Raw genomic sequence first — 27716 nt, forward strand, 5'->3', positions numbered from 1 at the left:
AATATACATTCAGAGCCAGGAGGTGGACAAACATGGGAGCATGCCTCAGAAAATACAACCCTGCATCCCTGTGGGGGTGGTAGGGAAGGAGGGATAGTTTGCCCAGCCTTCTGAGGATTGTCAGTGCGTATGTACAGGAGTATGTTTACAGGTCTGTATGTTTACAATCATGACCTGTGGTCATATGCTACCAGTGTGGTGTCCCTGGCACACAGTCCCTGACATGCTTGTCCAGAGTCAATTTAGCCCTCATGGTATAAAAGTTTCCCCACTCTTGCCATAAATTATAATGGCTGTATGAATGAGCATATGCATTTTTGCATATTTTACTCTTGGAGAGCTATAAAATCAGCTACTGTTTAAGAAACTGCTTTTTGAGATAACAAATCTCTAATTTAAGAAACCTCAGACTTTCATTTCAACAATTAGTACTAGATCATATTGTTGTTAAAAATGTTATTTTAAGTTACTGGAACAATACTTTCAAACTGAGGAGATGTGCGGAGTTGTGCTGGATTCACAAAATACTGGATGAAGACATACAGGATCACCAATATCAGCAGGAGGATCCCAGCAACAGCAGAAGCAACTGCATTGAAGAAAAACCTATGAGCAGAATAGAAAGATTCTACAACCTGCCATTCATATTAAGAATTAAACAGCAGATTGATAGGAAACCTCTATCTGTGGAAGTGTTGTGCATGTGCAAACTGAATTTAATTAATTACATCCATAAGTGAAAAGTCAGTCATTAAGACTGAACACCCTGTTTGTTAAAAAGACATGCCTATGGTATTTTATGTTGTGAGCCGCCCCGAGGCTTCGGCGAATGGGGCGGCATAGAAATGTTTTAATTAATAAATAAATAAATAAATGGTATTGTTTTTGCTTGAAAACTCAACTTGTCTGCTTTAAAAACACCTGTCCAGTTTCCAATTTTTGGCACACCTGAATGTTTTCCCTTCTACTGGCAGTTTTCTCTTTGCAAACTAAATTGCATGCTAATTTTGCTGCAAGATATATGAAATCCCTGTACCAAAATATATATGCTGCTATATCTGAAAATTGTGTGAATATCTATTTTGTCATAATTTTTCATCCGGAAGTTACTCTGTGCTACATGAGATTTTAGAGTGTCATCACTGCAGCAACAGTTCCATACCATTCCAGAGAACTTTTGAATTCTTCAGAAGCTTGTCAGAGTTTCCTCAACAAGAAAGTCTCTGTTGTTGGTGGCCCAGAGAACTTTATTATTGGGCAGCATATATATGTTATAAATAAGCAAATAACAAAACAGGTTTCCCTGGAAAAAAAAAAATACAGCTCTACAGCATGCTCCTAAGGAGGAGTACTTACACTTTGGCTGAGACACCACAACCTCAGACTGTTCTAATGCTGGCCTGTTGTACTGGCTATATCTGGGCCTGGCCTCCTTTCCTCTCCCAATTGCTCTCTGCTCTGCAAAACCTGCAGCTGCCATCCTTCCTGCTCCTTCACTGCACCACCTGCAGCCTCCACAACACCCTGTTGCTCTGAACCCCTGCTGTGTTCCTCATACCCGCTCTGCTCTTTGCCCCACCCCCACATCAGCCACCCTGCCCCCCCCCCCCCATAGCTTTTCTAGTGCTGGTGGAGAAGGGCCTTTTTCTATGCAGGTATTAGATGGTCAGTTCAGTTCTAGTACAGAACCAAAAAGGGAGCTTGTTGGTTCCTGGTGGTCTATGGCCACCCATGTGACCATCTGTAACATTAAAAGAAGGTACCTTTCTCAGCAAGCTCCCCACCCCCACCTGCACCGCCCAACTAATGGAGGTGGTACTGTTATGCAAGCAGAATCAATAAACTAGACATATGGACTCCTCTACTTGTACTCTAAAAAGGACCATAATGGAACAAGGACACACTTATCACAGATATGAGCAACAGCACAGGTCTCAGAGCAGTACAAGGAATGAATCATTAGCAGGTGAACTTTTCCTCAGCCAGCTCATTGAGAATAAATTAAGTGCAACACCAGTATAAAAACACTGGAGAGATTTCCAACTGATTTCTCATGAACAAAACCATTAATTTAGCTTCAGTTGAAAAAAGACCAAATGATTAAGAAGCTGCTGGCACTGCTTGATACACAATTAACATTCTTTTCTGTGCCATGAAGTCAAAAAATATCCCAAGGGCATGAAGGCAGAAAATGAAAACAATCCTGGTTCCCAAAAGCACTCTCCACTGGCACACTATCCAAGATTTCAGACCATGAGGCAAAGTGCTCACAGTTAAGATGCAAGAGAATTTGACAGTGTTTGGTGTTGCTACTTTTACATGTTGCTGTTGCTATGCACCATCAAGTTGTGTCCAACTTATGGTGATCCTATGAATGAAAGTCTTCCAAAATGTCCTATCCATGACGTCTCTGTGACATCTCTATTGTCTCACACTAATTAAAGCAGTTTGCTTCCACACTACAGCCTATTAGAACTACTCAGGCATGCTTTTCCACCATTAGCTGGAAGAAGAAGGATAAATGATGGTCATATACAACACCTGAATATAGCATTGCATTTTTCAGCAATATCATTTTCTGTGAATCTCCTTCAAAGATTACTCACACACAAGTTCCATTCAGCAGCAGACCCCATGCAACTTCTGTAAGGACACATTGAGACAAAAAACCCTATGCTTATTCAGACAGAAAAAAATCCTATGGTTTGCAGCATGCCCCAAGTGGCATTGCTGGTCGAAAGGATGCTGGAAACTGTGGGACTTCCTACAGATACAAGACTATCAAAGAGGTAGTACTTGCAGGTTTGCCCTGCTTTATTGTTTCCTTTTCAGCAGATGAACAGCTTCTTAACTGTCCCTTGAATAGCTTCTGTAAATTGTCCTGCTGCCCTACCTTCACTTTCCACTGTTTTCCTTTCCCCAGGTATTATTTTAAACATAGTGTATTACAGTGAAATAGCAATATTAAATTTCTGTAATTAAAACCCCCATCCCATACAAAAACCCTCATAGAGCATTCGCATTTCACTAGCTATTTATCATATTATCTCAGCAGAAAGCAATAAAATGGGTTGCAACTGCAGACAGGAAGTGTTTCAATTAAAGAGAGAGGAGCCCTTTAGTACTTTGTTCACACTGTGATTGCATTTCTTTTCTTTTTCTTTTAATCTCCATAATTCAGATATGACATAATGTAAGAGGACAACACAGTAAAAAATATAATACAACAAGCCAACAGCTATGTTGGCTGAATATTCCAGAGAAAGCGAGTAAACAAAAGATGATAATTGTAGAGAAATACAGTTGTGTGGAAGCAACCAGTTATTCATTCAAGTCAAATGGTCTATGTTTCAGTAAAAGCTTCCTCTGTCATGCAGTGTTAGTACTTGGACCTTTTTAATTGTTTGCATATATATTCAAATATTAAATGAGCAGTCAGTTCAGATACATAGGAGCTTCCATTCTCAAAAATGTGGGGATCTGAGACGGCTACTCCTCTTCTCTCTTCCTAAATAGTAGCCAGTTTTACAGACAGGAAACATTTCCCAAGCTAACCAGTTAGCTTACCAGTAATTTCTGCTTCCAACACAGTTATTAAGCCAATTACAGTGGTGGTCGAAGTCTGCAATACACTTATTGCAAGTGCTACAGTGTTTTGTCTTTGGCCCTCTAGGAAAAGAATAACAACACATTAAATTGGAATACATTTCAAATACTTCAAAATAGGCCATTACCTCATTTTAAACACATCTTTATATTTATAACGTGTACACAGATGCAATGAGCAGCCATCCATGACACACAACTAGAAGAGTCATGTAGGAACTGTTGGATGGAAAGAGTGTTTAAAAATGGGATACAACATATTGATTTAGATTCTAAAGACTGCCCTGAATAGCAAGGCTCAAGGCACTGCTTTCAGTAAAAGGAGCATGATAGATTCATGTCGGAATATACTTGGCTTACAGAAACCCAAATGGCATCCCATGCAAATGAGTGCTTAACAGAGAACCTACAGTGGTCAAGACAAAGCTACTGAACCAATGAAATGTGTATGGTTTAAAACTCTCTCCACACAAATGGAAGTGGCAAGCTGGTAATGAAGAGCAAGCTTTGCTCCTCTAGTAGCTGTTTCATTGGGTTTGAAGCTCTGGAATCAATCCTCTTTCCATCATGGATGAAATCATTGTATGATTTACTTTTTTTCTTTCTTCTCTAAAACCTCTTCACCAAGTATCTGTACCTGCTGACTTTGCTGATGGTATTTCATCCCATTTCTTCGCCTTCCTAATCTGTCTTGAACCAGTTCCACTCAACTGAAATTTCTCTCTTAACAAAGTAACAGATTTTCTAGGCCAGTTCTTAGGATAGTTACAGACACTCATCTGAACACAATATATTGTCCCTTTCTCAAATGTGCAATGCTTTCTTCCATAATGGACATGCCTGTTTCTGTAATGTGCTTAGAAGCGACCCTGAGAACTGCCCTGACTTCTCTTCTGTTACCCTTCTCCATTGTACTCTAGGGCTTTTGCTGTGTCTCCTTGGACTCTTTCCCTCACTCTCATGTCCATCTTTTCTGTGGAAGCCTCCCCTTCCACAGCCTGATATTTATAGCAGAGTGAAGTGACAGAATGCAGAGGTGGTGCAATGTCTATACCTCTTCAGAATGCAGAAGGAGCTCTCATTTTTGTACTCCTCTGTGTATTAAAAAAACTCCCTGTAAAGGACTACGAGTACATTAGGAAGAAAAGTTTCAGCCTGGGTTGCTTCTTGCTGTCCTGCTCTATGGCATCCAGAAAGTCATCTCCCCCACTTGCAGAATAAAGGTGCAGTTTATTCTACTTGCTCAGGACTCTAGCACTTGTCTCCTGCATGTGTAAATCAAACACATTTTTTCCAAGCTATTCTCCATGTGCTATATCTCCCTTGTTGCTTAGTGCTTGCTAGAGAGAAAGGGTGGGCATTTACAGACCCTGCTCTTCATGGTTCCCAACTGTGTATAGTGAACAGAAGGTGGTGCCTGCCATCCCCTATTCTTTATATAGTCATTCTATGTGCCCAGTTAGCTAAACTTTATTAAGATCTGGCCTCTCCTTCTTTTTCTCCCCTTGCCCCATCAACCACATTCTTTCTTTCACCAAAAACATTATTTTATTTGAAACATGTCTCCCATCTTTCACTTGAACATTTCCAAGACAGTTTAAAAGTGTAAATACAATCAAACCAACAAAGAAAGCTATTTGCCATCCCACATATGCCACAACATAGAAACAGAGTGAGTCAGAAGGAGTCTCCTGGGCCATCTAGTCTGACCCCTGGCTCCAGCCGGCTCCGCTCACGACATGCCCACCATGTGCATGTCCAGCCTATCTTTGAACACCCTCACCGATGGGGCCTCAACCACCTCCCATGGAAGCCCATTCTATACTCTCGGGGTCCTAACTGTCAGGAAGTGCTTCCTGGCATCTAAATGGAACCTTGGTTCCCTGAGCTTTGTAATGATAAGAGTAAAATCATAAAACAGCAAGTGAAGGAGCAAAAAACAATCAGCATGGAGGGAAAAGCACATCAATAATCTTAAAAGACAGGATAAATACAAAAATTTGTGGCATCATAAACCAGCTTTAAGGACATCATCTAACTGAAGATCAAGAGCATACAAAATCTAAGCAAGCTGTTGCCACTGCTAGACAAGTGCTAACTAGTTGTATTTATTACTGCAATGTTTTAGTAAATAAGGAAGGGTGCTTCAAGACGAGGCTTTTATTGTGCAATTGCCGTGCCTCATTCACAGAAATTTCCAGGGGGTCCAGATGACCTTCTCTTCAATGTATAACCCTCTCATGTTTTACCACTGTTTCCTCAGTCTTTTTTCTTTCCAGGAAAAAAAACCTGTTAGGGAGGAAAACAATTGGAAAAGCTGTATAGTGCCTTTTGGTTGGTACTGCTAAGAGCCATCCATCTAGAAGCACCCTAGGTGTTTTGTTTTGTGTGCTATGCTGTTATGGGAGGAACTTACACATCAGCTTCACAAAGATAGCAGTGTTGGTTCTGAATAACATGTTTGCATTTGCTTCGGTCAAAAATTGGCATAGGTTTCTTATAATTCTTCTTAATCAATATGTTTTGATCTGCTGGATCAATAGTGATTGCAACAAGATGTGTGATTAAGTGATGCATAAAAATTATACCGATCACCTGCATTATAATAAAGTTAAGGAAAAGTTAAAGAATGAAAGAAAATAAAGAATGGATCCTCTTGCATGGGTGGAAGTGATACCAAGAGATTAATTTTTGCTACACTTATCATAAATTGTAATTATAATGCATATTTTAAATAAAAAATAGTCTCAGCGTGGTCACATCATTTTTTCCAGTTTGACTGGCCTACTTGACAAAGCACTCCATCTTCTTACGCAAAAGAACTCCTCACAAGGAAGTGAATTTTATTTCTCACTTTCTATTGCTGTCATCCTCATTTTTAAAATATTCTTAAAATATATTTTGGTGACAAATACACACAGTGGGTCTTTGTTGTTACAATCCCTCTACCAATTACTGCAATGACTATTAAAGAGTCAAGGTTTCTGAGCCTGGGGAATACTGTAAGGCACAATCCAAAATACCTGGAAGGTACCAGTTTAGAGAAGACTAGCCTAAATCAAACTGGCCTATCGGGTTTGTGGTCTAGTTTCAATGCAGAAAATGCCATTTTTGTATGTATTATGTGTCTTATTAAAATATTTTGCTACTTTCTTAAATTACCATTTTGGCCAAAAAAGCAAAAACAAAACATCCTTTGATAACTGATCATAGTACAAAAAATCTGCCACATTAGCTGTTACTTTCCACACCAATAGTGAGCAGCTTCTTTTGAATTACTGAGGATTAACTGTTCATTATCAATTTTATAGCACTTTTTGAAAGCACAAATTGCTTAAGGGTTTATATCTCATTCAGCCTCCCAAATATCCCAAGATAACTCAATTTTCCATCCATTTGTGAATGAGTAACCCATTTACTCAGAAGTAGTTGGGCTTTCATTTTAATAAACATGTATAGGGCTGCAGTCTTAAGCAGGGCTGTCTTAACAGCATTATGGGCCCCGGGCAAAGCAGTGTACTGGGGCCCCTAAGACAACTACAACTACCGTTAATCTTGGAAGTTTTCCAATTTTCCAAGGGTTAACATACACAGATTAGTATGGGGCCCAGGGGCAAGTGCCCATCAGGCCCATGTGTTAAGACGGCCCTGATCTTAAGGTGTGGAATGTGAAGACAATAATCATCCAGCTCTTAGTAAGAGAGTGACCATGTTGTCAGCAAGGACATTCTAGACTGGAGGACATTTTCTTTGTAGTTGGGGCAGACCCACAAATAAGCAGAGAAGTACAGCACTCTCCAGTGACAGCTGTGATATGTAAAGTGTGCCAAAGCAGACTGCCACAGCACAGCTCTTTTTAAGTTTGCATGCCATTATTTACGTAGAGAAGGCACAAGCCACAGAGTGCAGTTGTGTGGTGAATCGTGTTGGGAAAGCTGGCATTCAAGCTATGTGGGCACACATCTTTGAAGATTTAAGATGTAAGGACCAGCCCCTTGAATTTGGCCTGGCAGCATGTGTAATTGCAATATCAACTGAATCAATGTTCTCCTCATCCTATTCAAAAGGAAGGGAATGTTCATTTATGTTTAATTCAAGCAACTGGCAATTTCCAAGCTGTCTTCATTGGCAACCTCATCACAGAGAAACATCCCAGGGGTTATAAAACCATGGATTACCATGTAAGGTGGTAATATGAGAAGGATTGGTGCCTATACAGTAACAGAGGTTAGTAAAATGCACTGCTGGCCATCACTGCCAGCACTGTGTCCAGGAGCTGGGCAAGATCTAGGAGTACCCTGCAGGCTCCGTCATTTCCATGATGAACAGATGCTACCAACAGCAAACTACGCCTAGCCACATCAGTTCTGCTCTGTCTTGATTTCATTTCAGATTGTGGCCAAATACAACTGACTGCAGCATTCAGAGACTGGATGAGATAAACAGCTCAGGCCATTGAAATATGGAGTTAGGTGCCAACTTCATATAATTAATACAACAGAGGTGATATCACTCTGCGTAAGGCCAGATACAAAGGAACAAAAGCAAGTAGCTGCTACCATGAACACTTCAGGCTGCTGTTTGTGAAAGATGTGGTCTACCATGTCAACAGCTGCTAAGAGTGCTAACAGACTCAAGAAGGCATGTCAACCTCTTGTCATCCATAAGAAGCTTTATGACAACTTTGTTCTCAATTAGTCTGAGACAATCTGAAGAGAAACCAAAATAATCTAATCATTAAATCAGCTGGTTCTTTTGAGAAAGTCTGAAAATATCTTTGAAAAGGATATTTGATGTCCAGGACTTTATAATATTTGAAAATGATTCTCATTTTTCATTCATGCCTTTGATTGAAAAACTGATTTTTCTATTAGATGCCTTAAACTGAGAAGGGCCAGAAACCATGTTGTTAGCACCCCCACTCTAACATATGTTCTTCACTTTGACAATTATTTCTATCTTTAAGCTGCAGTTACCATTGTGTATAAAAATAATGAAGGACACCATTAATACTTCTTAAGATCCTAGCAACAATCTTGTGTTTAGTACATAAATAGTGAATCAGTTACAGAGCTTGTGATGTTTCCTTTCTATAACTTTAGTGTCCTTGACCTTGGTTCCTCATCCTGTACAGAAGGAAGAAAAAAAATTAGATGCATGACATGAATATGCCATAGACCTCAATATTTGGTTTACTTGAGTTTCTGAAAGGAAATGACAGATAAAGCTGCTGTAAATGAGCCTTAATGGAATATGGAAACTGATTCTGATTCATATGAGGAGGAAGTGGAGGAATTTGCAATTGAAGTGCCAAGGCCAGCCAAAAGAGGGAAACAGAGTGGTAAAAGAGGGCCAGTTAGCCTCAGATACTCTGGGAAGCCAGAGCAAGTCTGATAATGAGCACTTGAGGAAATGGATGTAATTAATCCCAAGATGAGGCATCAATTGAAAAGGGAGATTCCACTAAGAACTGTCAGGAACTCTAAGCTGTTGCTCTGAAGCACAAGGGCCCACATTTAAAGGTAGGGCTTTGGAAATTTGAGTTCTGAAGGGACCTCAGTCTAGAACCAACTTCTTTTCATGAAGTTGCATTTCCTTATTGATTTGATCACTTAGAATTCACTTAGATCACTTAGAATTCTAAGAAAACCAGTGCGGTGTAGTGGTTAAGAGCATGGGAATGGGACTCAGATGATCCGGGTTCTAGTCCCCGCTCAGCCATGGAGCCAACTGGGTGACTTTGGGCCAGTCACAGACTCTCAACCCAACCTACCTCACAGGGTTGTTGTTGTGGGGATAAGATGGAGGAGGAGAATGATGTAAACTGCCTTAAGCCCTTTGTAGGAAAAAGGCAGGATATAAATCAAATAAATAAATAAATTCTAACAGCAAAATGCAGGCTCTAAATCAAATAAATAGATAAATTCTAACAACAAAAGGCAGGCTATAAATAAATAAATAAATACATTCTAACAACATTTGTTTCTCTTGTTATTGGCTTATACAATATCCTTAATATCTATACTTTAAAGCTGCCCTTGCTGGTTTGCATTATCATAGTAAAGTGTTTAGTTAGAATATCAGTGTCTGCATCTGACTTTGGAAGGAGAAGAGATTTCTCTGACAGATGCCAAGCAAGGACATCAGAAATGGCTAGTGCTCTAAAATAAATAAAGTATAATCAGAGGAATAATATATGTTGATATGTACTCAAAATTACTCCCATTTATGTAATGAAAGTTACTCCTACAAGATTGTATAGAATTGTGGTCCAGCGACCAGCAAACGAGGACTTTCTTTGTCTATTGCTGCACAGGCCTATTTCTTACTAGTGCTGTCCTGGAATTGACTTCCATATTTGTTCAGCCATTCTAGTTTAATTGACTGAAAAGAAAGTGCTTTCAGTAAAATGTTCAAAGCCAAAAAAACATTTTGGAGGTATTTGGATAGGTAGATTTTGAGATTCTTGCCCTTACCTTACTTTGCTCAGTTTCATAGAATGCCTGCACCGGCTCAGAGCTTTTGGACTCGCTTGGAGATCGTTTTCTCCAAGCAAGTCCAAAAGCTCTGAGAGGGGCCGGAGAAATGAGCATGGCAGACCGGATCTGGCCTGCAGGCCATAGTTTGAGAACCCATGCTCTTGTGAGATTAACTCCTCCCCAACATTGCTTTTTCAGATCATGAAGTCCCAGCAGCCAGGGAGGCTGCAATGTGATGAAGAGACATATAGTATAAAGAAAAAGCAGGTATGGCAGCCTTGGCTACTTTGCAGTGATAAGTCATGCTCAAAAATACCCTGAAGTGCCCTGAGAATGAGATAAAAAGACGAACGTCTCTTTTATGGCGGAAGAAGACATTGGGGAAATTGAACGACAGATTTTGGCACAGTGCTATTTCTCACTGTGGTGCTAAATTTGAATCTGAATCACTTCAGAATGCAGGATGAAGTTCACATGTCAGTGTTCCACCATATTATTTTCCTTGACAAAGAAAACTGGCATAACAGGGAGAACAGTTCTAGCCTAGTTTTATACGTGCAAGGATTTTTTTTTATAGAGTAGCATTCAAGCAAGCAAGCACCCACTTTCCCCATAAAGTAGTATTGGTGAGATACAGCTTCACCACCAAACTTTGCATGTTAATCACACTGTTTAAAAAGCACACTTAAAGCTTCCACTTATTTGAAAGTAAATAAGTCTCCAATTATTTGGAGACGTATCCCAGTGCAGCCCATGTTCTCAATCTAGATTAGGGCTCCAACAGTTCCTTTTCCTTCCAAACATGTGGAAGCTTAACCATGCTTTTAAACCAGAGTTTTTACACAGTTGCCCCTTTGTCTGCAAATATAGGAATGGTAGATTCTCATAAACAATTGAGCTCTTTAAAGCTATCTTTCAGATGAGTAGCTATCCACAAGTATGATTCCACACACATGCACAACAATTTTGCTCACACACATTTCTCAACTTCCACATGTATGGGATTAATATCTTGGCATGGGACCAGGATACCTGAAGGAATGTCTTCTTCCTTTTATGCCCTCCTGCCCCTTAAAATCAGAGGCAGAGGCCCTCCTCCGGGAACCCTCCTTGAAGGAGGTTAGGAGAGTGAATACCCAGAGGAGGGCCTTCTCTGTGGTGGCGCCCCGACTGTGGAATGTACTCCCCAGAGAGGTTTGCCTGGTGCCAACATTATATTCTTTTTGGCGCCAGGTAAAAACCTTTTTATTTGCCCAGCATTTTAATATTTAAATGTTTTAACTAAGTTTTAGCCACATTTTATTATGCTTGTTGCATTTGTTGTGTTTATTTATTGTTATGTTTAATTATGTTGTAAGCGGCCCTGAGATGTTTGTTAAGGACGAGGTAAAAATATTGAAAGAAAGAAAGAAAGAAAGAAAGAAAGAAAGAAAGAAAGAAAGAAAGAGACAATGCAGTCCTATGCATGTGTATTCATAATTAAGTCCCACTGAGGCTTATTCCCAGGATACAATTACTGCCAAGCAGAACTGTTGGATCATTCCTCTCAAAAGAGTAAGTGCTTGCCCAACATCAGGTTTTATTAGGCTTTGGATGGGTGGGAGATGAAAGGATACAGCATAGGCAACATATTTCCATTCATATGGGAGAAGAGGTATGTAGATACCAAAGCCCACTATTGCTAGGTATGAATAGAACAGCAGGGTGATTAGCTGGAAAGAGTGGAGTGGTGAAGACCAGCCATTTACTCTGGAGTGCAGTGGGACCACAATGAGGTCATTCAGCTGTTCAGGCCTTGTCTGTCTCAGCTTCTTGTCATAGCAGATCATCTGCAAGACAGAACCCCAAATCACCTGTTAAAAATAGCTTAAGGTAAGTTTAGGCTTACAGAAAAAACACAGGCACTAATCCTTTCTGCATGTTGTAAAGAGGGGAAGCAGATACAAACACTGCAGCCTCATCTATTGACAGCCTCATCTATTGACATCTATTGACCAATTGATCTATTGGTGTAGGGACATTTCTCGGAGCAAGAGCAAGGTCAGCCAAGGTAACTGTTGGACTCTTCCATGCTCTGGCAAGTAAATTATTTATTTCTGAAATTATACTATGGTATAGGTATGTCATGAGCAGAGCCGGCTGGAGCTGGGGATCAAACTAGATGGCCTGGGAGGCCCCTTTTGACTCACTGTGTTTCTATGTTTCTATACTATGTGATCTGTCTACAAATATAGAAAACAAATCCTTCCTGGTTGGAAATAGTTGATTTTGGAAAGCCAAAGTAGAGCAAGTTTTAACTTGCAATAGCTTTCAAATGAAAATATTTTCCTCTTCACAATTTGTTTAATGACAAATTGGTTTCAACTCAGTTTTTGTTGAATTAATTTTAAAGCTGACTCTTCTATAAACACTTCACAAAGGTGAAGTCTAATTCTCTTGAAGCAAACAGAACTAAATCTGATCCTTCTCAGAATGTCATTAACAAGTTAGCACTTTGGAGGGCTGAAGATGCAGTGCTTGTCCCTCCCGAGTAGGTGGGGAAAGGGATTGAATGACTGATAAGTCTATCTTGTAATCACAATAAATTATTCTCCAGGACTCTTCCGTCTTTGCTTTGGGAGGATGGATGTTATTAGGCAGTGCTGTGTCCTATTAGAACTTAGTTTTGTAGACAGTGTAACTTGTGTCCCAGATCTCTGTTCCAAATTTTGGCTCCAGTTAAATAAATTAGATTTTATTTTGGATCAACTAGTGTGGTGAGCATAATTTGACCAATATTATGTCTTACTGGCTTGAAAAAGTTTATCACCATTTATGCTCTTCTGCAGAAGGAAAAAAAACTTGCTGGGTCTACAAGTTAAAGACCAAGTCTTCTGGCTGTTTAAATGAAAAAATGAATTAAATACTTACAGATTACTTTGCTGTGGATGTGTTTCTGCCATAGGTACTTAGAACAAAATTAGTGTTTGGCAATTAGGTATTTCTGCATTTGTTTTTTCTGCCTTTTAAAAATATGTATTTTTGCCTATAATTTCCAGCATGTTGTTTGCTATGGATTAGTGAAAAGACTATTCAAAAATTTTAGAGAACTAATTACCCTCTTTTTCATATATTCTACTTTAGGAGTAGTAACACTAGAAAAACTACTTAAATCAATTTAGCATTAATTATCCATAGAAATATTAATTGGGATCATGGGTGGCGCACTGGGTTAAACCATTGAGCTGCTGGGCTGTTGATCAGAAGGTCAGCAGTTTGAATCTGCGCAATGGGGTGAGCGCCTGCTGCTTTGTCCCAGCTCATGCCTACCTAGCAATTTGAAAGCATGCAAATGTGGGTAGATAAATAGCTACCACTTCAGTGGGAAAAGTAACAGTGTCCCATGCACCTTGGTGTTTAGTCATGCTGGCTACATGACCATGGAAGCATCTTTGGACAACATTGACACTTCAGCTTACAAACAGAGATGAGCACCAGCCCCAGAGTCGACTAGTGTACAGGTGTGAGGGCACATTTACCTTTTTTTATTCATAGCAATATTAACACAGGATGCTTCCAGATTACACCTTTATCATACTATCTCCCTATCTCATTCATAAAATTTTACAAGGGTTCCAGATTATATTGTCTTCCATTCAATATTCCTCCCATGTTTTCCCACGGCTTCTTCCATCTTTTTTCATAGCACTGAAAAAGTTGGAATGTTGCACAGTGCCACCCAGTAAGTAACAGAAGGAACCCTCTACCTGGATTCATCCCAAGTCTGTTAGCCTAGTTGTCTTTTAGTCTTTATCTGTACTGATATTTTGAGTGGTGCCCCACTATCTTGTGGGAGTTTATTTTTAAAAACTACAATACAACCATAATGTTTTGACTTTACATTTTCTATTTTGGCTCTTTTTTTACTCTTTCCCCAAGCCTGTGACTATGTAGTGATTCTAATCGCCTGTTGACAGCAGAGAAGCGTTGCTCAAACAACATCTGTCTCCCAGGATTGGCAGCAACTGGCTGCATGCCCACACGCATTGCAGACCTAGAGCACCAGCAGAGAAGAGACTCCTGCTGCTGTCTGCCCACTGCTGCAGCCAGTCCTTTACAGTGGTGTGCAATGCCTGTGGCATCCACTTATTCGTGAGTAGGCCAGAGCAATAAGCGTTCCACCATCTCCAGAGCTGTTGTCAAGCAGTGGTGGTGGGGGAAACCTTGGTGCTCCTGCAGTACCTCTGGGAGAGTTGTGTGAGAAGCAAGGGGACAGATAGAAGGCTTTGGGGTCACAGCATTGGGAACAATGCAGCTATGAGGCAAACTGTATGGCTTGTCTTGCTACATGGCTTGCTGTTTTGTGTGAATCCACCCACAGCCCCACTTTTTATGAACTTAGAAAAGAAGTTTCTTCTTCTGACATTATTGAGTCTGCTGACAGTCATGGTTTAATAGCTTCACTTTTTAGTTTGCATTAATCTTTTAATTTTTAAATTAAAAGAATGTTCATCACTTATTTTATTGCCTTTTTCAAAAAGTTTATAATCTCTTCTTTCTGTAGTCATTATTTTGGTCTCCAGTTCTTCCTTAGCCTCTTCTAATTTGGTGGTTAATTTTTCAATTAACTTTTTCAAGCTTTTTCAAATTGCTGTATAAATACATCTTTAAATTTTATTGTTAAAGTCATATTCTCTTTAGGGCACAATCCAAAGCCTGCTAGAAGCCATCTAGATGGCCGTAGGAAAGGTTGGCATTCCAGCTTTGACTTCCGCTGTTACAGGAAATCTCAGCCATGAAAGCTTTATATGGTTTTGTGCATCATCCTGGCAGTACCTTGTCTAATGTGTCTACAGGCATCTTGCTGTTATAGCAACCAGGAGCAAAAGTTCCCAGAGGATAGGGAGCAGCTATTCTTGTCCCAGGGCACTGAAAGTGCTGCGCTAGGTACCAACGTGGACCTTTATGATCTTTGGCAGACACTAGTGTATGGCACGGCCAGGTGCGGCCAAACTGACTGACTGCTTTGACAAGCCTGTTTGGGAACAAGTAAGAACAGTGTCTTGGCATTATCTTTTTCACTGTACTTTGAAAGTTTTTACATTTCCCCCTTTGTGTTGATTTGGACAAAGACTGAGCAACTGTTTTTTGTTCAAGACTGCATTCCTCATAAACAAAATACTATTGTGAACTATTGCAAAATGGGAACAGGACATCTGAGTGAGTTCATTTGTATGGGAAGTTCTTGAGTGACATATTTTAAATAGAAAACTGGGTACAATTTTTAAAAAGTATTTGTTTACTTCAGTACCACGCAATAGCTTAAGCCAGGCATGTCCAAAGTCGGCCTGGGGGCCAATTGCGGCCCGTTTTCAAATTTCGAGAGGCCCGCAGCCTCTTCTCCCCGCCGGCTCAGCCTGTCACTCATCCCCGCCGGCCGGCGTTTTTCCCTTCACCGCACAGCGGTTCCCGTAGCTGTCCCCTGCTGCCTCCTGCTCCTTCAAGGCTGGTGGTTATATTTCACCAGAAGATGGCAGTAGACCTGAGTCAGCGCTCTCGCCACATGACCCTTGTGACACAAGGCTTGTGTGCCCATTTCTAAAATGGCGACTGTAACTAAAAAAAAGGAAAGTTGACAGTGAGGGCCGCCGCTTCCAGGACAAGTGGAAATTGAGTATTTTTTCACTGAAACATGAAACAACTGTGTCTGCCTAATTTGCCAAGAGACTGTGGCTGTTTTCAAGGAATTCAATATCAAGAGGCACTACCAGACGAAACATGCTAACTACAACAAGCTAACCGGGAACAAACGCGGCAAAAAATTGAAGGAACTGGAAGCTGCTTTAACGGCACAGCAGTGCTTTTTCACAAGAGCCCGTGAGTCAAATAAAAATGCCACAAAGGCGAGCTACGAGGTGGCAACGCTAATTGCCAAGCACTGCAAACCTTTTACTGAGGGTGAATTTATTAAAGACTGCGTGATGAAAATGGTGGAGAAAATTTGTCCTGAGAAGAAGCAAGAGTTTGCCAATGTTTGCCTGGGTCGTAACACTGTGGTACGGAGAACTGAAGATGTTTCATCTGATATTAAGAGACAGAGGCAAAAGGAGTGGAGTTTGACTTTTTTTCGTTAGCCTGCGACGAAAGCATGCATGCATCTGACACCGCTCAGTTATTGATTTTTTTGAGAGGAGTAGACAATGACATGAACGTGACTGAAGAGCTACTTGACCTCCAGAGCCTTAAGGACCAAACAAGAGGAACAGATTTATTTGTTTCTGTTTGTTCCGCCATAGATGACATGAAACTACCGTGGAATAAAGTCATTGGGATTATTACAGATGGCGCATCTGCCATGGCTGGTGAGCGAAGTGGATTATCAACCCTAGTCTGTAACAAAGTCAGCAAAGAAGGAGGCAAAGCTATAAAACTCCACTGTATTATTCACCAATAAGTTCTCTGTGCCAAACATCTGAAATATGATCATGTTATGAAACCGGTGATGAAGCCTATTAATTATATTCGCTCCAAAGCCCTATGCCACCGCCAGTTTCAACAGTTTCTGCTCAACATCCAGGCTGAATACAGAGATGTTGTGTATCACAATGAGGTAAGATGGCTCAGTCGGGGGTCTGCACTGCAGTGCTTCTACTCTCTTAGGGAGGAAATCGGACAATTCTTGGCAAAAAAGGGACAACTGATGCCAGAGCTATCTGATCCTGTTTGGCTGGCTGATTTTGGATTTTTAGTTGACATAACACGACATCTGAACGTGCTGAAAACGAGCCTTCAGGGGCAAAATGCAGTGGTAAGCCAACTGTATTCACATATCAAAGCCTTTGGGACCAAGTTGCTACTTTTCCAAAGGCACCTGTCACAAACGCAGCCCAATAGCACACATTTCCCATCGCTGCAGGAAATAATGACCAATTTTCCACAGAACAATATGAGTGTGCAAATAAGGAGGTATGAAGCAGACATCTCATCTCTGGCTGAGGAGTTTCAACAGCGCTTTCGGGATTTTGCAGCTATTGAAAAGGAGATCACATTTTTTCATCTCCTTTCTCTGTGGACCCTGATGATGCTCCAGACCACCTGCACCTGGAGCTCATTGAGCTGCAGTGTGTCGCCGAGTGTCGCAGTTGACACCAACAGCTCCCTCTTGTCAACTTTTACTGCCAGCTGGATAAAGACAGGTTCCAAGAGATTCGAACATTTGCTAAGAAAATGCTGAGCTTGTTTGGTTCAACATACTTGTGCGAGAAGACATTCTCGGTTATGAACATTAACAAGAACCATGTGAGGACGAGACTAAGTGACTTTCACCTGCGTGACATCTTGCGCATCAGAACCACTGTTTTTGAGCCAGACCTTTCCTATATAATGCAGTCGAGATCTCAGTATCACCCTTCACATTAGTGCAGTTAATTTATTTGTTTAGTCTTTCATAAAATAGTTCATTTGCATTTAATGTTAATGGTTCAAAGAATGTCAGGCTGAATGGTCGACCCCCACACATTTTCACCTCACCAAATCTGGCCCTCCTTGCAAAAAGTTTGGACACCCCTGGCTTAAGCTCTCTGAGCAGTTTACACCAAATATTGTTTGACACTGAATTATTTTAAAGGCTTGTTAGATATACTGATGTTAATCTCAAAGAGTAGAAGAGACTTGTTGACTTGATCTTCTGATGACTGTCAAGACCTGAGAATGATTAATTTGAGATTATTGCAATTCAATTAATAAAATTCTTTGCCTAAATGCAGAGCTCATTCATCTCTGTTGAATTTCATTTTCTTAGAACAGAAATTTGGGACAAAACCATGGTCATGGTCATTATATTATTCCTACCTTCTGAAAGGTTACCCATTATATTAAACAATACATTGTTTCCATATTAAACAATTTATTTATTAAATAATAAATATTGGGTATGCCTCAGTTTGCACAAATCAATGAACCACAGAAGCCATAAGAATCCATCCATAAAAACGGTTGTGTCAGTGAATCAGTGGCCTCTAGTGGTGAGCTGTATGTACATAAGGCAAGATTAAAGGGCGCTTTGGGATAAGGCTTTTACTATGCAATTGCACAGCTTCACTGAGAGAATATCAGAGAAGATCCAGGCATTGTCTTCTGTTTATAATTGCTCCATATTTTCTCAACACTTCTTCCTTTTTTCTTGCTGCAGAAAATCCAGAAGAAAATACCTGTTGTACAACGCCTTTTGCATAGTAGCACTGGAAGCCAGTTACTTGTTACAAAGAAGTGAAAATGCAAATTTAAATATCCTTTACGTTTTAGCATGATCCAACAGAGTGCTGCATCCCCACCAATTTGATTCCACAAATTATCCCTTCTGGCAATTCCTTTGCACAGGATCTACTACTTGCATAGCAAAGATTTAGTGCTTCCTCAAGGAAACCCGAAAGTGAGCATAAATTCTCGTTTCTGGATCAGGACAAGTTGTCAGAACACTTTTCGTGAGCTTTGTTGACCTGCCCCATTCCAGAAATAAGTGCTTTCCCTGATTTCCACAGTGTGCTAAGTCTCTGTTCCACCAGAGGTGGGCACTGCTTGCACAATAGGGGCATAACCATCTGTTGGATACTGGCTGTTGGCATACAAATGCATATAAGGCTCTTTTCCATAAAATGCATGCTCTAAGAATACTAGGGTTTAAGAATACTAGTTTGATTTCTTATGATAAAAGAAAATGTTTGAAAATATTTCAGGGCTCTGTTCCCTTTGCCATTAAATATTTCCATAAGCTAACATCAGATGTGAGTACTCCAAACATCAGCAAAATTTACTCTGTTTCATCTGTATTTCAATAATATATTTCCAGAAGAATTTGGGAGGAGTTGACTTGACAGTCTCAACAAACAAGACAAGAACATATGGTTTGGCTTTAAAATACAATTGCATTACTCTAATATGTATTTAAGAATGTGTGAATGATTAAGCAAGACAGTTATACTACAGTGCTAAATGCACTTGCTTCTAAATAAATTCAAGGGAAAGCAAAGAAACTTATTTCCATTTAAGTGTGCCAAGGAAGTTGCTTTATAAGTGAATCCAATATGATAGTCCCCTGTACTCTTCTTATTTTCAATGATGGTTGACCAGCAGGAACTTCTAGACCAAGAGAAAGCTAATTAGATCTACATATTTTGGATTTTTGGAATGGTAGAAAGCATAAGCAGGTACAGAACAAGAAGGAAGCAATGTCAGTCCATTCTGAAATTGAGACTTGTGTCAAACCTTTATTGGGATCAACCAAAATGTTACCAATTCAGGCAAAACCTTTTGAGTTCTCCAGAGCTCTTCATCAGGCTGGATATCATAGGATAAAGAGGTGGGGGGGAAGAAGAGACAGAATAGCTGTTTTGAAGTTGAAGCCACGAAATCTGCATATTGTCACAAGCAGTAAGATGTCAGACTGGAGAGGACACAACCAGGTTAGGCTCTACCACTGGGGTGAGCAATTTGTTGCCTGTGCGCTGCATGCAGCCTCTCCCCCCACCCCCGCTTTTACTTTTTGTTTTGTTTGGGTTCAGCCAACACTGAAATCGTGGCAATGGCAGCAGCAAACACCTGTATGCCTTTGTCTGTAGCAATACTGTGCTCACCAAACCCTCAACGGAGAGCAGTTCTGCTTTTAAACAAGGTACATGCACCATGTTTCCATCCAGAACTGTGGAGTCCACTAAAGCCAGGAAAACCTTCCAGAATATTGCAGAGACTGAGCAAAGCATCTTCCTTTTACATGAACAAAATCTCCAGAATATCCTGCCAGGCTGCCAAAAATGGAAGGCAGTCTCATGGTGAGAGAGACTGAGATAATATAGGGAAAGTACTGGTTGGCTCAGAGCTAGAAGAGGTCACAAGTGTTGAAAGGGGCCAAGCTCTCGCACATTACAATCTGCTCAGATCCATCTGATTCTGAAGGAGGTGGCAGAGGGGCAGAGGTGGGCAAATGACTTGGCAGTTTCAAAGCTATCTAGTGAAGATGCTTAGGCAGAGTGTAAGGACTAGCCCACCTTGGAAAAGGAGAGATACATTTCAGAGCTCAAGAGGAAACAGATGCAGAAAGAGCTGCTTGGCCCAGTCAGTTGATGGGCCAGCTGATGGCAGAGGAACCAAGCAGACCACTTATGAAGTCTCTAGCACTGTCTAGCCCTTAAGCTGTGAGCACAACCCTGAGGGTAGAGTCATAGGCTTTACCCAAAGGGAGGGAAGGACAGGAAGTTTTGGTTTGATTGCACTCTTCACTTGAGCAGATGCTTCTCCCACATTGCACGGAGAATGCTGCTTCGATTTATGCTGTTCTGTATGGATCACAGCCTTGTCGTGGCGAAGGGACTTGTGTAGCTCAATGAAGCTATGAGCTATGCCATGGAGGGCCAGGGCCACCCAAGATGGAAAGGTCATACCAGAGAGCTCTGACAAAATGTGATCCACTGGAGAAGCAAATGGCAACCCACTCCACTATCCTTGCCATGAAAACCCCATGACCAGTACCAAAAGGCAAAAAAGTTATGACACCGGAAGATGAGCCCTTCAGGTCGGAAGGTGTCCAATATGTTATTGGGGAAGAGCAGAGGGCTAGTACTAGCAACACCAGAAAGAATGAAGTGACTGGGTCAAAGCCGAAAGGACACTCAGTTGTAGATGTATCTGGTGGTGAAAGGAGAGTCTGATGCTGTAAAGATCTATACTCCATAGGAACCTGCAAGGTAAGATCCATGAATCAAGGCAAGCTGGACGTGGTCAAACAAGAGATGACAAGACTGAACATTGACATCTTAGGAATCAGTGAACTAAAATGGACAGGAATGGGTGAATTTAATTCAGATGACCATCAGGTATACTACTGCAGGCAAGAATCCCTCAGAAGAAATGGAGTAGCCTTCATAGTCAATAAAAGAGTAGGAAAAGCAGTACTGGGATACAATCTCCAAAATGATAGAATGATCACAGTTCGAATCCAAGGCAAACCATTCAACATCACAGTAGTCCAAATCTATGCCCCAACCACTGGTGCCGAAGAGGCTGAAGCTGACCAGTTCTATGAAGGCCTACAGCACCTTCTAGAATTAACTCCAAAAAATGATGTCCTTATCATCATGGGGGATTGGAATGCTAAAATAGGAAGCCAAAAGATAACCGGAATAACAGGCAGGTTTGGCCTTGGAGTACAAAATGAAGCAGGGCACAAACTGGTAGAATTTTGTCAAAAGAATACAATGGTCACAGCAAACACTCTTTTCCAACAATCCAAGAGACGATTTTACACATGGATATCACCAGACGGTCAAGACAGAAATCAGATTGACTATGTGCTCTGCAGCCAAAGATGTAGAAGCTCTATATAGTCAGTAAAAACTAGACCAGGAGCTGACTGTGGCACAGATCATGAGCTTCTCATTGCAAAATTCAGGCTTAAATTGAAGAAAGTAGGGAACAGCACTAGGCCACTCAGGTATGACCTAAATCATATCCCTGATGAATATACGGTAGAGGTGACAAATATTTATTTAATTAGGAAGCTTCTATGCCACCCCATTCACTGAAACCTCAGGGCGGCTCACAATAATAAATAAATAAACACTATATAAAAACAATAAAATTTGAGTCGACCTGGCCAATAAATAAATAAATAATATTAACAATTAAAACAACATTTGAATAAAAAGGTCTTTGCCTGGCACCAAAAAACAAATAACGATGGCGCCAGACGGACTTCTCTGGGGAGCGCATTCCATAGATTGGGCGCCACCGCAGAGAAAGCCCTCCTCCGAGTACTTACCCTCCTAATATCCTTCACAGAGGGTTCCCAGAGAAGGGCCTTTCCCTCTGATCTCAAGGGGCGGGCGGGCATATATGGATGTAGGCGCTCCTTCAGGTAACCAGGACCCAAGCCGTTAAGGGCTTTAAAGGTCATAACCAACACCTTGAATTGGGCCCGAACTTCAATGAGGAGCCAGTGAAGCTGAGGGAGGACTGGAGTCATGTGAACATAACACCCAGTCCCTGTGAGCAGCCTGGCAGTTCTATTTTGAACCAGCTGAAGTATCTGGACCATCTTCAAGGGCAGCCCCACATAGAGCGCACTACAGAAGTCAAGTTGGGAAGTCACCAATGTGTGTGTCACTGTCGCCAGGCAGTCGTTCTCCAGGTAGGGGAAGCTGAAAGAAAGCACTCCTCACCACCGCTGTCACCTGAGCTTCCAGTGAAAGCTCTGGGTTGAGAAGCACTCCCAAGCTTAAATAAATTTAAGGAATTAGATCTGATAGAGTGCCTGAAGAACTATGGATGGAGGTTTGCAACACTGTACAAGAGGTAGCAACTAAAACCATCCCAACGAAAAAGAAATGCAAGAAACCAAAATGGCTGTCTGAGGAAGTTTTACGAATAGCTGAGGAAAGAAGGGAAGCGAAAGGCAAGAGAGAAAGAGAAAGAAACACCCAACTGAATGCAGACTTCCAGAGAATAGCTAGAAGAGATAAGAATGCCTTCTTAAATGAACAGTGCAAAGAAACAGAAGAAAACAGTAGATTAGGGAGGACCAGAGATCTCTTCAAGAAAATTGGAGATATGAAGGGAATGTTTCATGCAAAGATGGGCATGATAAAGGACCAAAATGGCAGGGACCTAACAGAGGCAGAAGAGATTAAGAAGAGGTGGCAAGATTACACAGAGGAACTATACAAGAAAGAGCTTAACGTCCCTGATAACCACGATGGGGTGGTCACTGACCTCAAGCCAGACATCCTGGAATGTGAAGTCAAATGGGCCTTAGGAAGTCTGTGCAACCACAAAGATAGTGGAGGTGACAGGATTCCAGCTGAGCTATTCAAAATCTTAAAAGATGATGCAGTAAAAGTGCTACACTCAATATGCCAGCAAACTTGGAAAACAGTGGACACATGATTGGAAAAGGTCAGTTTACATTCCAATTCCAAAGAAGGCCAATGCCAAAGAATGTTCAAACTACCGCACCATTGCACTCATTTCACATGCTAGCAAAGTTATGCTCCAAATCCTACAAGCTAGGCTCCAGCATTATGTGGACCAAGAACTACCAGAAGTACAGGCAGGATTTTGAAGAGGGAGAGGAACTAGATATCAGATTGCCAACATACACTGGATCATGGAGAAAGCTAGGGAGTTCCAGAAAAACATCTACTTCTGCTTCATTGACTATGCTAAAGCCTTTGATTGTGTGGATCACAACAAATTGTGGCAAGTTCTTAAAGCAATGGGAGCAACAGACCATCCTATTTGTCTCTTGGGAAACCTATGTGCGGGTCAAGAAGCAACAGTGAGAACTGGACATGGAACCACTGATTGGTTTAAAATTGAGAAAGGAGTTCGGCAAGGCTGTATACCGTCGGCCTGGCTATTTAACTTATATGCAGAGCACATCATGAGAAAGGCAGGGCTAGATGAATCACAAGTTGGAATTAAGATTGCTGGGAGAAATATCACCAACCTCAGATATGCAGATGATACCACTCTAATGGTAGAAAGTGAAGAGGAACTAAAGAGCCTCTTGATGCGGGTGAAGGAGGAGAGTGCAAAAGTTGGCTTGAAACTCAACATTAAGAAAACTAAGACCATGGCATCTGTTCCCCTCACTTCCTGGCAAATAGATGGGGGAAGAAATGGAGGTAGTGACAGATTTTATTTTCCTGGGCTCCAAGATTACCGCAGACGGGGACTGCAGCCAAGAAATTAAAAGACATTTGCTCCTGGGGAGGAAAGCTATGGCAAATCTAGACAGAATATTAAAAAGCAGAGACATCACCCTGCCAACAAAAGTGCATATAGTCAAGACTATAGTGTTCCCATTTGCAATGTATGGCTGTGAAAATTGGACCATAAGGAAGGCTGAGCACCAAAGAACTGAGGCCTTTGAATTGTGGTGCTGGAGGAGACTCCTGTGAGTCCCTTGGACTGCAAGGCGATCAAACCGGTCAGTCCAAGAGGAGATCAACCCTGACTGCCCCTTCGAGGGCCAGATACTGAAGATGAAACTGAAATACTTTGGCCACCTAATGAGAAGGAAGGACTCCCTGGAGAAGAGCCTACTGCTGGGAACAATAGATGGCAAAAGAAGAAGGGGACGGCAGAGAATGAGGTGGCTAGATGGAGTCACTGAAGCAGTTGGCATGAGCTTAAGTGGACTCTGGGGGATGGTGGAGGACAGGAAGGCCTGGAGGAATGTTGTCCATGGGGTTGCGATGGGTCGGACATGACTTTGTGACTTAGAACAAGGGAAGTGGCAGATACATTAGCAACCCTCATAATAAAAAGTGATGGTGCTGAAGCTGTGAGCCCTGGCTCACTACACCCTTCCAAGCAAAACAGGACATGGTTAACTAAGATGATCTGTAGCTCTGTCTTTCTCTTCATAGTATGGGAAGAACAAAACCACAGAATGAGGAAATGACTGCTCTTCCTAATGCTTTGCACAGCCCAATTGCAAACAGTGTTGCAACTAGACAGTTTTAGAGGCTGACTCTATTAAAGAGTCATAATACTCTTATGACTTCCCCACATAAGATCCAGGTGAGGTTGCCCAGTTTGGACCTCCAGAAGTGCACAATTCTGACTACAAATTTAAACAAAAGTAGTAACATTTATGACCATTTGGGGCACTTCTTTTAAAAGCAGTGACAATCCAATATACCACCTTAGAATTTCAGAGGTGCAATCGACTTGGCAATTGAAAAAATGGAAAACATGCCATACAGCTCATGATTGTAGCAGGGAGAGCAGACAAGGTGGTTTTAGACATGACATCCCCTGGGATACCAGCTGGAGGACTTTGAAAAAAGAGGGAGCAAGAGACAACCCACAACAGCCCAACCATCAGGCACACCATAGCTTGTTTAACAAGCAACCCAGTCCACTTGTGATGTGTCAAGTCACCCATAGGCTCAAGCCAGAGTTGATTACATCTTCCTGAACTGATCCTTTGCAACTGTGCATGAAAAATGTTATATGGTAAATTTCCACCCAGAAATTTCCACGCAAGGTAATCTTCATAAATTTTGCTCAGGTTTATATGCAACAAGGCAATGAATGAATTCATATGACATTATGGGTAGTCATCTTGTGCAACTCTAAACTACCTTCTTTAAGGTGGCTTCTTTGGAGGCAGCAAGCAACCCTGTCAACCCATGGATCATGCTAGGGATTTGTAGCTTATTGGTACTACCAAGCCTTGGCAAATAACTCCATTTTGGATACAGGGAACTGACCAGTGACTCACTGGCAAAAGCAACAAAGTTCCTTGCTGCTCTTGCCAAAGGTAGTCAGGCATCTGCCCATGCCAGCTACCCCAGAAGGGCACAAGTGATATTCAGGGGCAGCTGGCACTGACTTTCCCCCATCTTGCTACGAGCTCTTTTGGGCTCACTGTGAATTTTTTCCACTTATCTTTTTCCTTGAGACTGTGAAAGCTAGCTGTTGTGAACTCCATTTTAGCAGCTACAGGCAGTCCCTTTAAAATGCCCTTTAAAATACCTTAGATGAGCTACCTGTGGTTGCCAAACATTTTTAAAGAAAATCTCCCCTAATGTTTGTAAATACTTGAAAAATCTATACCTTATTTTACCCACGTGAGCAACTGGAGAGCCTCAAGTGGGCAATACATGGGAGGGGAGGCAGGGGAGCTAAATAGACTATACACCAATGTACTTGCCTACTTTCCTTTTTAAAGATTTCTAAATGCCACTTTCAAAATGGAGCTTTACATTTTCCAGGTGTCAAAGGTAACAACTTCAGTAAACGGAATGGCTCACATTTTTCTGTATGTCTGGAGTGAAAAAATCTTGGAAATAAATGCAAAAGTGACAGGACTATTTGGACACACAACCCTCACCCCACCCCCTGAAACAGCTTGAGGATCTTGCTGCAAAGGGATGAGCAAGCCAGCGCCACCTTTTTGTGAGCTAAGTTCATTATTCCTTTGACATTCATTATTGGCATTTGACATCTTTCAGATGGAGCAAAATAATAATAATAAAAACTTACCTACAGCAAGAGTATGAACTGTCCTATTCCCACTCACCCCGTCCCCAGGACAATATCTAGGGATCAAAGGACTGTTCTTTTAAAGAAGCAAACTTATGTGGGTAAGAGTGCTAATCACACACTGGAGTTTTCTTACTAACAGACTGTGCAATGTATGTGCCAAACTAGATACTATGGTGAAAGATCCATTTGTTTAAATCAGCATCTATGGGTGGGTCCTTCAAGTTTTAGAACAGCTGGGAGTAGCTAAACCCTATTATTCACAGTTGGGCAAATGCCTTTATTATGACTAACCAAAAGGTCACAAAATAGCATGCAAATTCATGAGTTCCCTATAACTCGTCAGGTTGGATGTCATATAAAGCAGTGGAGAATGGAGAAGTGGGGTGAAGAACAAAACCTGTCTTATATAAAATCTGCAGTGACTAAGAACGAACTGGAAAGCTCTAGGAATCCACAAGGAAATAACCTCTCTAGACTCCAGAAAGATTAAGAATAAAACAATTTTATAGCATCCTGAGAAGCACTCTCTCTTTGTGGATGCATATAATCTGCATATAGATGTGGGGCTGGATCCAGAGTTAATCATAATTAAAGAAGACCCACTGAAATCAGTAAGACTTTAGTCCCACACAATGCAATACCAAAACAACAGTCAGGCAGAACACACCCATCTAGTTTGCTGAAAAGAACTGTTAGAATGAAACATAATCCTTATTTTTAAAAGAAACAGGCTTTGGTCCCACCTAACTGCTACAATACTATTTCATCCACATCTCTCTGAAAATCTGGATTACACAGTGTCACACCTATAGAGTTTCAGTTAGAAGTTCAAGAGTATCTCTCACTTCTTGCTCACCTTTGCAGTGCTCAACATATTCTTCTGTTCAGCCCACTCCTTCACCCCACCCCAGTTTATGGAGCAGAGAGAAAGATGTTTGAGGTCAAGTAATCTGGCAGGATTGTTCTCGCTGTGAGTTTGACAAACACCACTATCTCGCAGGACATTTTTTCATCTAAGAATCAGTACCAGAGACACAAGTTTATCTCTGTCAACATAGCTTTTACCAACTTTTAGCGAAGATTGATTAGTTTCTTTTTAACAGAGCAACTCCCTCAGCAGCTATGGAGACAGTTCCTTCCTACTCCACTTCTTTTCAAAGTGCTTCTCCTGGGTCCTAAAGGAAGCCCACAGCTTTTCTGTCATCTATCTACAACACTTTCACTTCATAAGCTTTTGTGTGATAAAAACCACTCATTCCATGTTATATACAATTATCAAAAGAAAAAAGCACAAAAGGTAAAGTTCCAAATATCCAAAAGCCAAGCATCAACATAGGTGAATTGTTTAAGGAAAATGCCAGAAAATACACATGTCTTATCACAGTTTGACTGTTGATTGCTCATGTTCTTTGTGCGTCTCTGAAAATATTGAAAGTAGGTAAACATAAGGTAGCATAAAGAAACATAAATGTATTCCATTGTGCAATGTTTCTAGAACTAAATTCCCAAGAGAAAACCAGTGATTCCTGAGGCTGCCTGCTATTTCTTTAACAATAGTTTGATGTGGGGATGTTATGAGATGATAATGCTGTGAAGTTTTAC

General features: G+C 41.1%; 1 protein-coding gene across 1 annotated transcript; it reads right to left on the minus strand.

The window, feature by feature from the left end:
- Positions 1 to 410: 410 nt before the first annotated feature.
- On the minus strand, positions 411 to 27206 carry ZDHHC11 (zinc finger DHHC-type containing 11). Its single transcript, XM_044452718.1, has 5 exons — positions 26971 to 27206; positions 11702 to 11914; positions 6023 to 6201; positions 3568 to 3669; positions 411 to 606 (listed from the first exon to the last, which is right to left on the minus strand). Exons 1-5 carry the CDS (start codon positions 26986 to 26988, stop codon positions 462 to 464), a joined length of 657 nt encoding a protein of 218 aa, XP_044308653.1. The 5' UTR covers positions 26989 to 27206; the 3' UTR covers positions 411 to 461.
- Positions 27207 to 27716: the final 510 nt, after the last annotated feature.

Source organism: Varanus komodoensis, unplaced genomic scaffold (assembly GCF_004798865.1).
Source record: "Varanus komodoensis strain SLA01 unplaced genomic scaffold, ASM479886v1 scaffold10, whole genome shotgun sequence".
Lineage (NCBI taxonomy): Eukaryota > Metazoa > Chordata > Lepidosauria > Squamata > Varanidae > Varanus > Varanus komodoensis.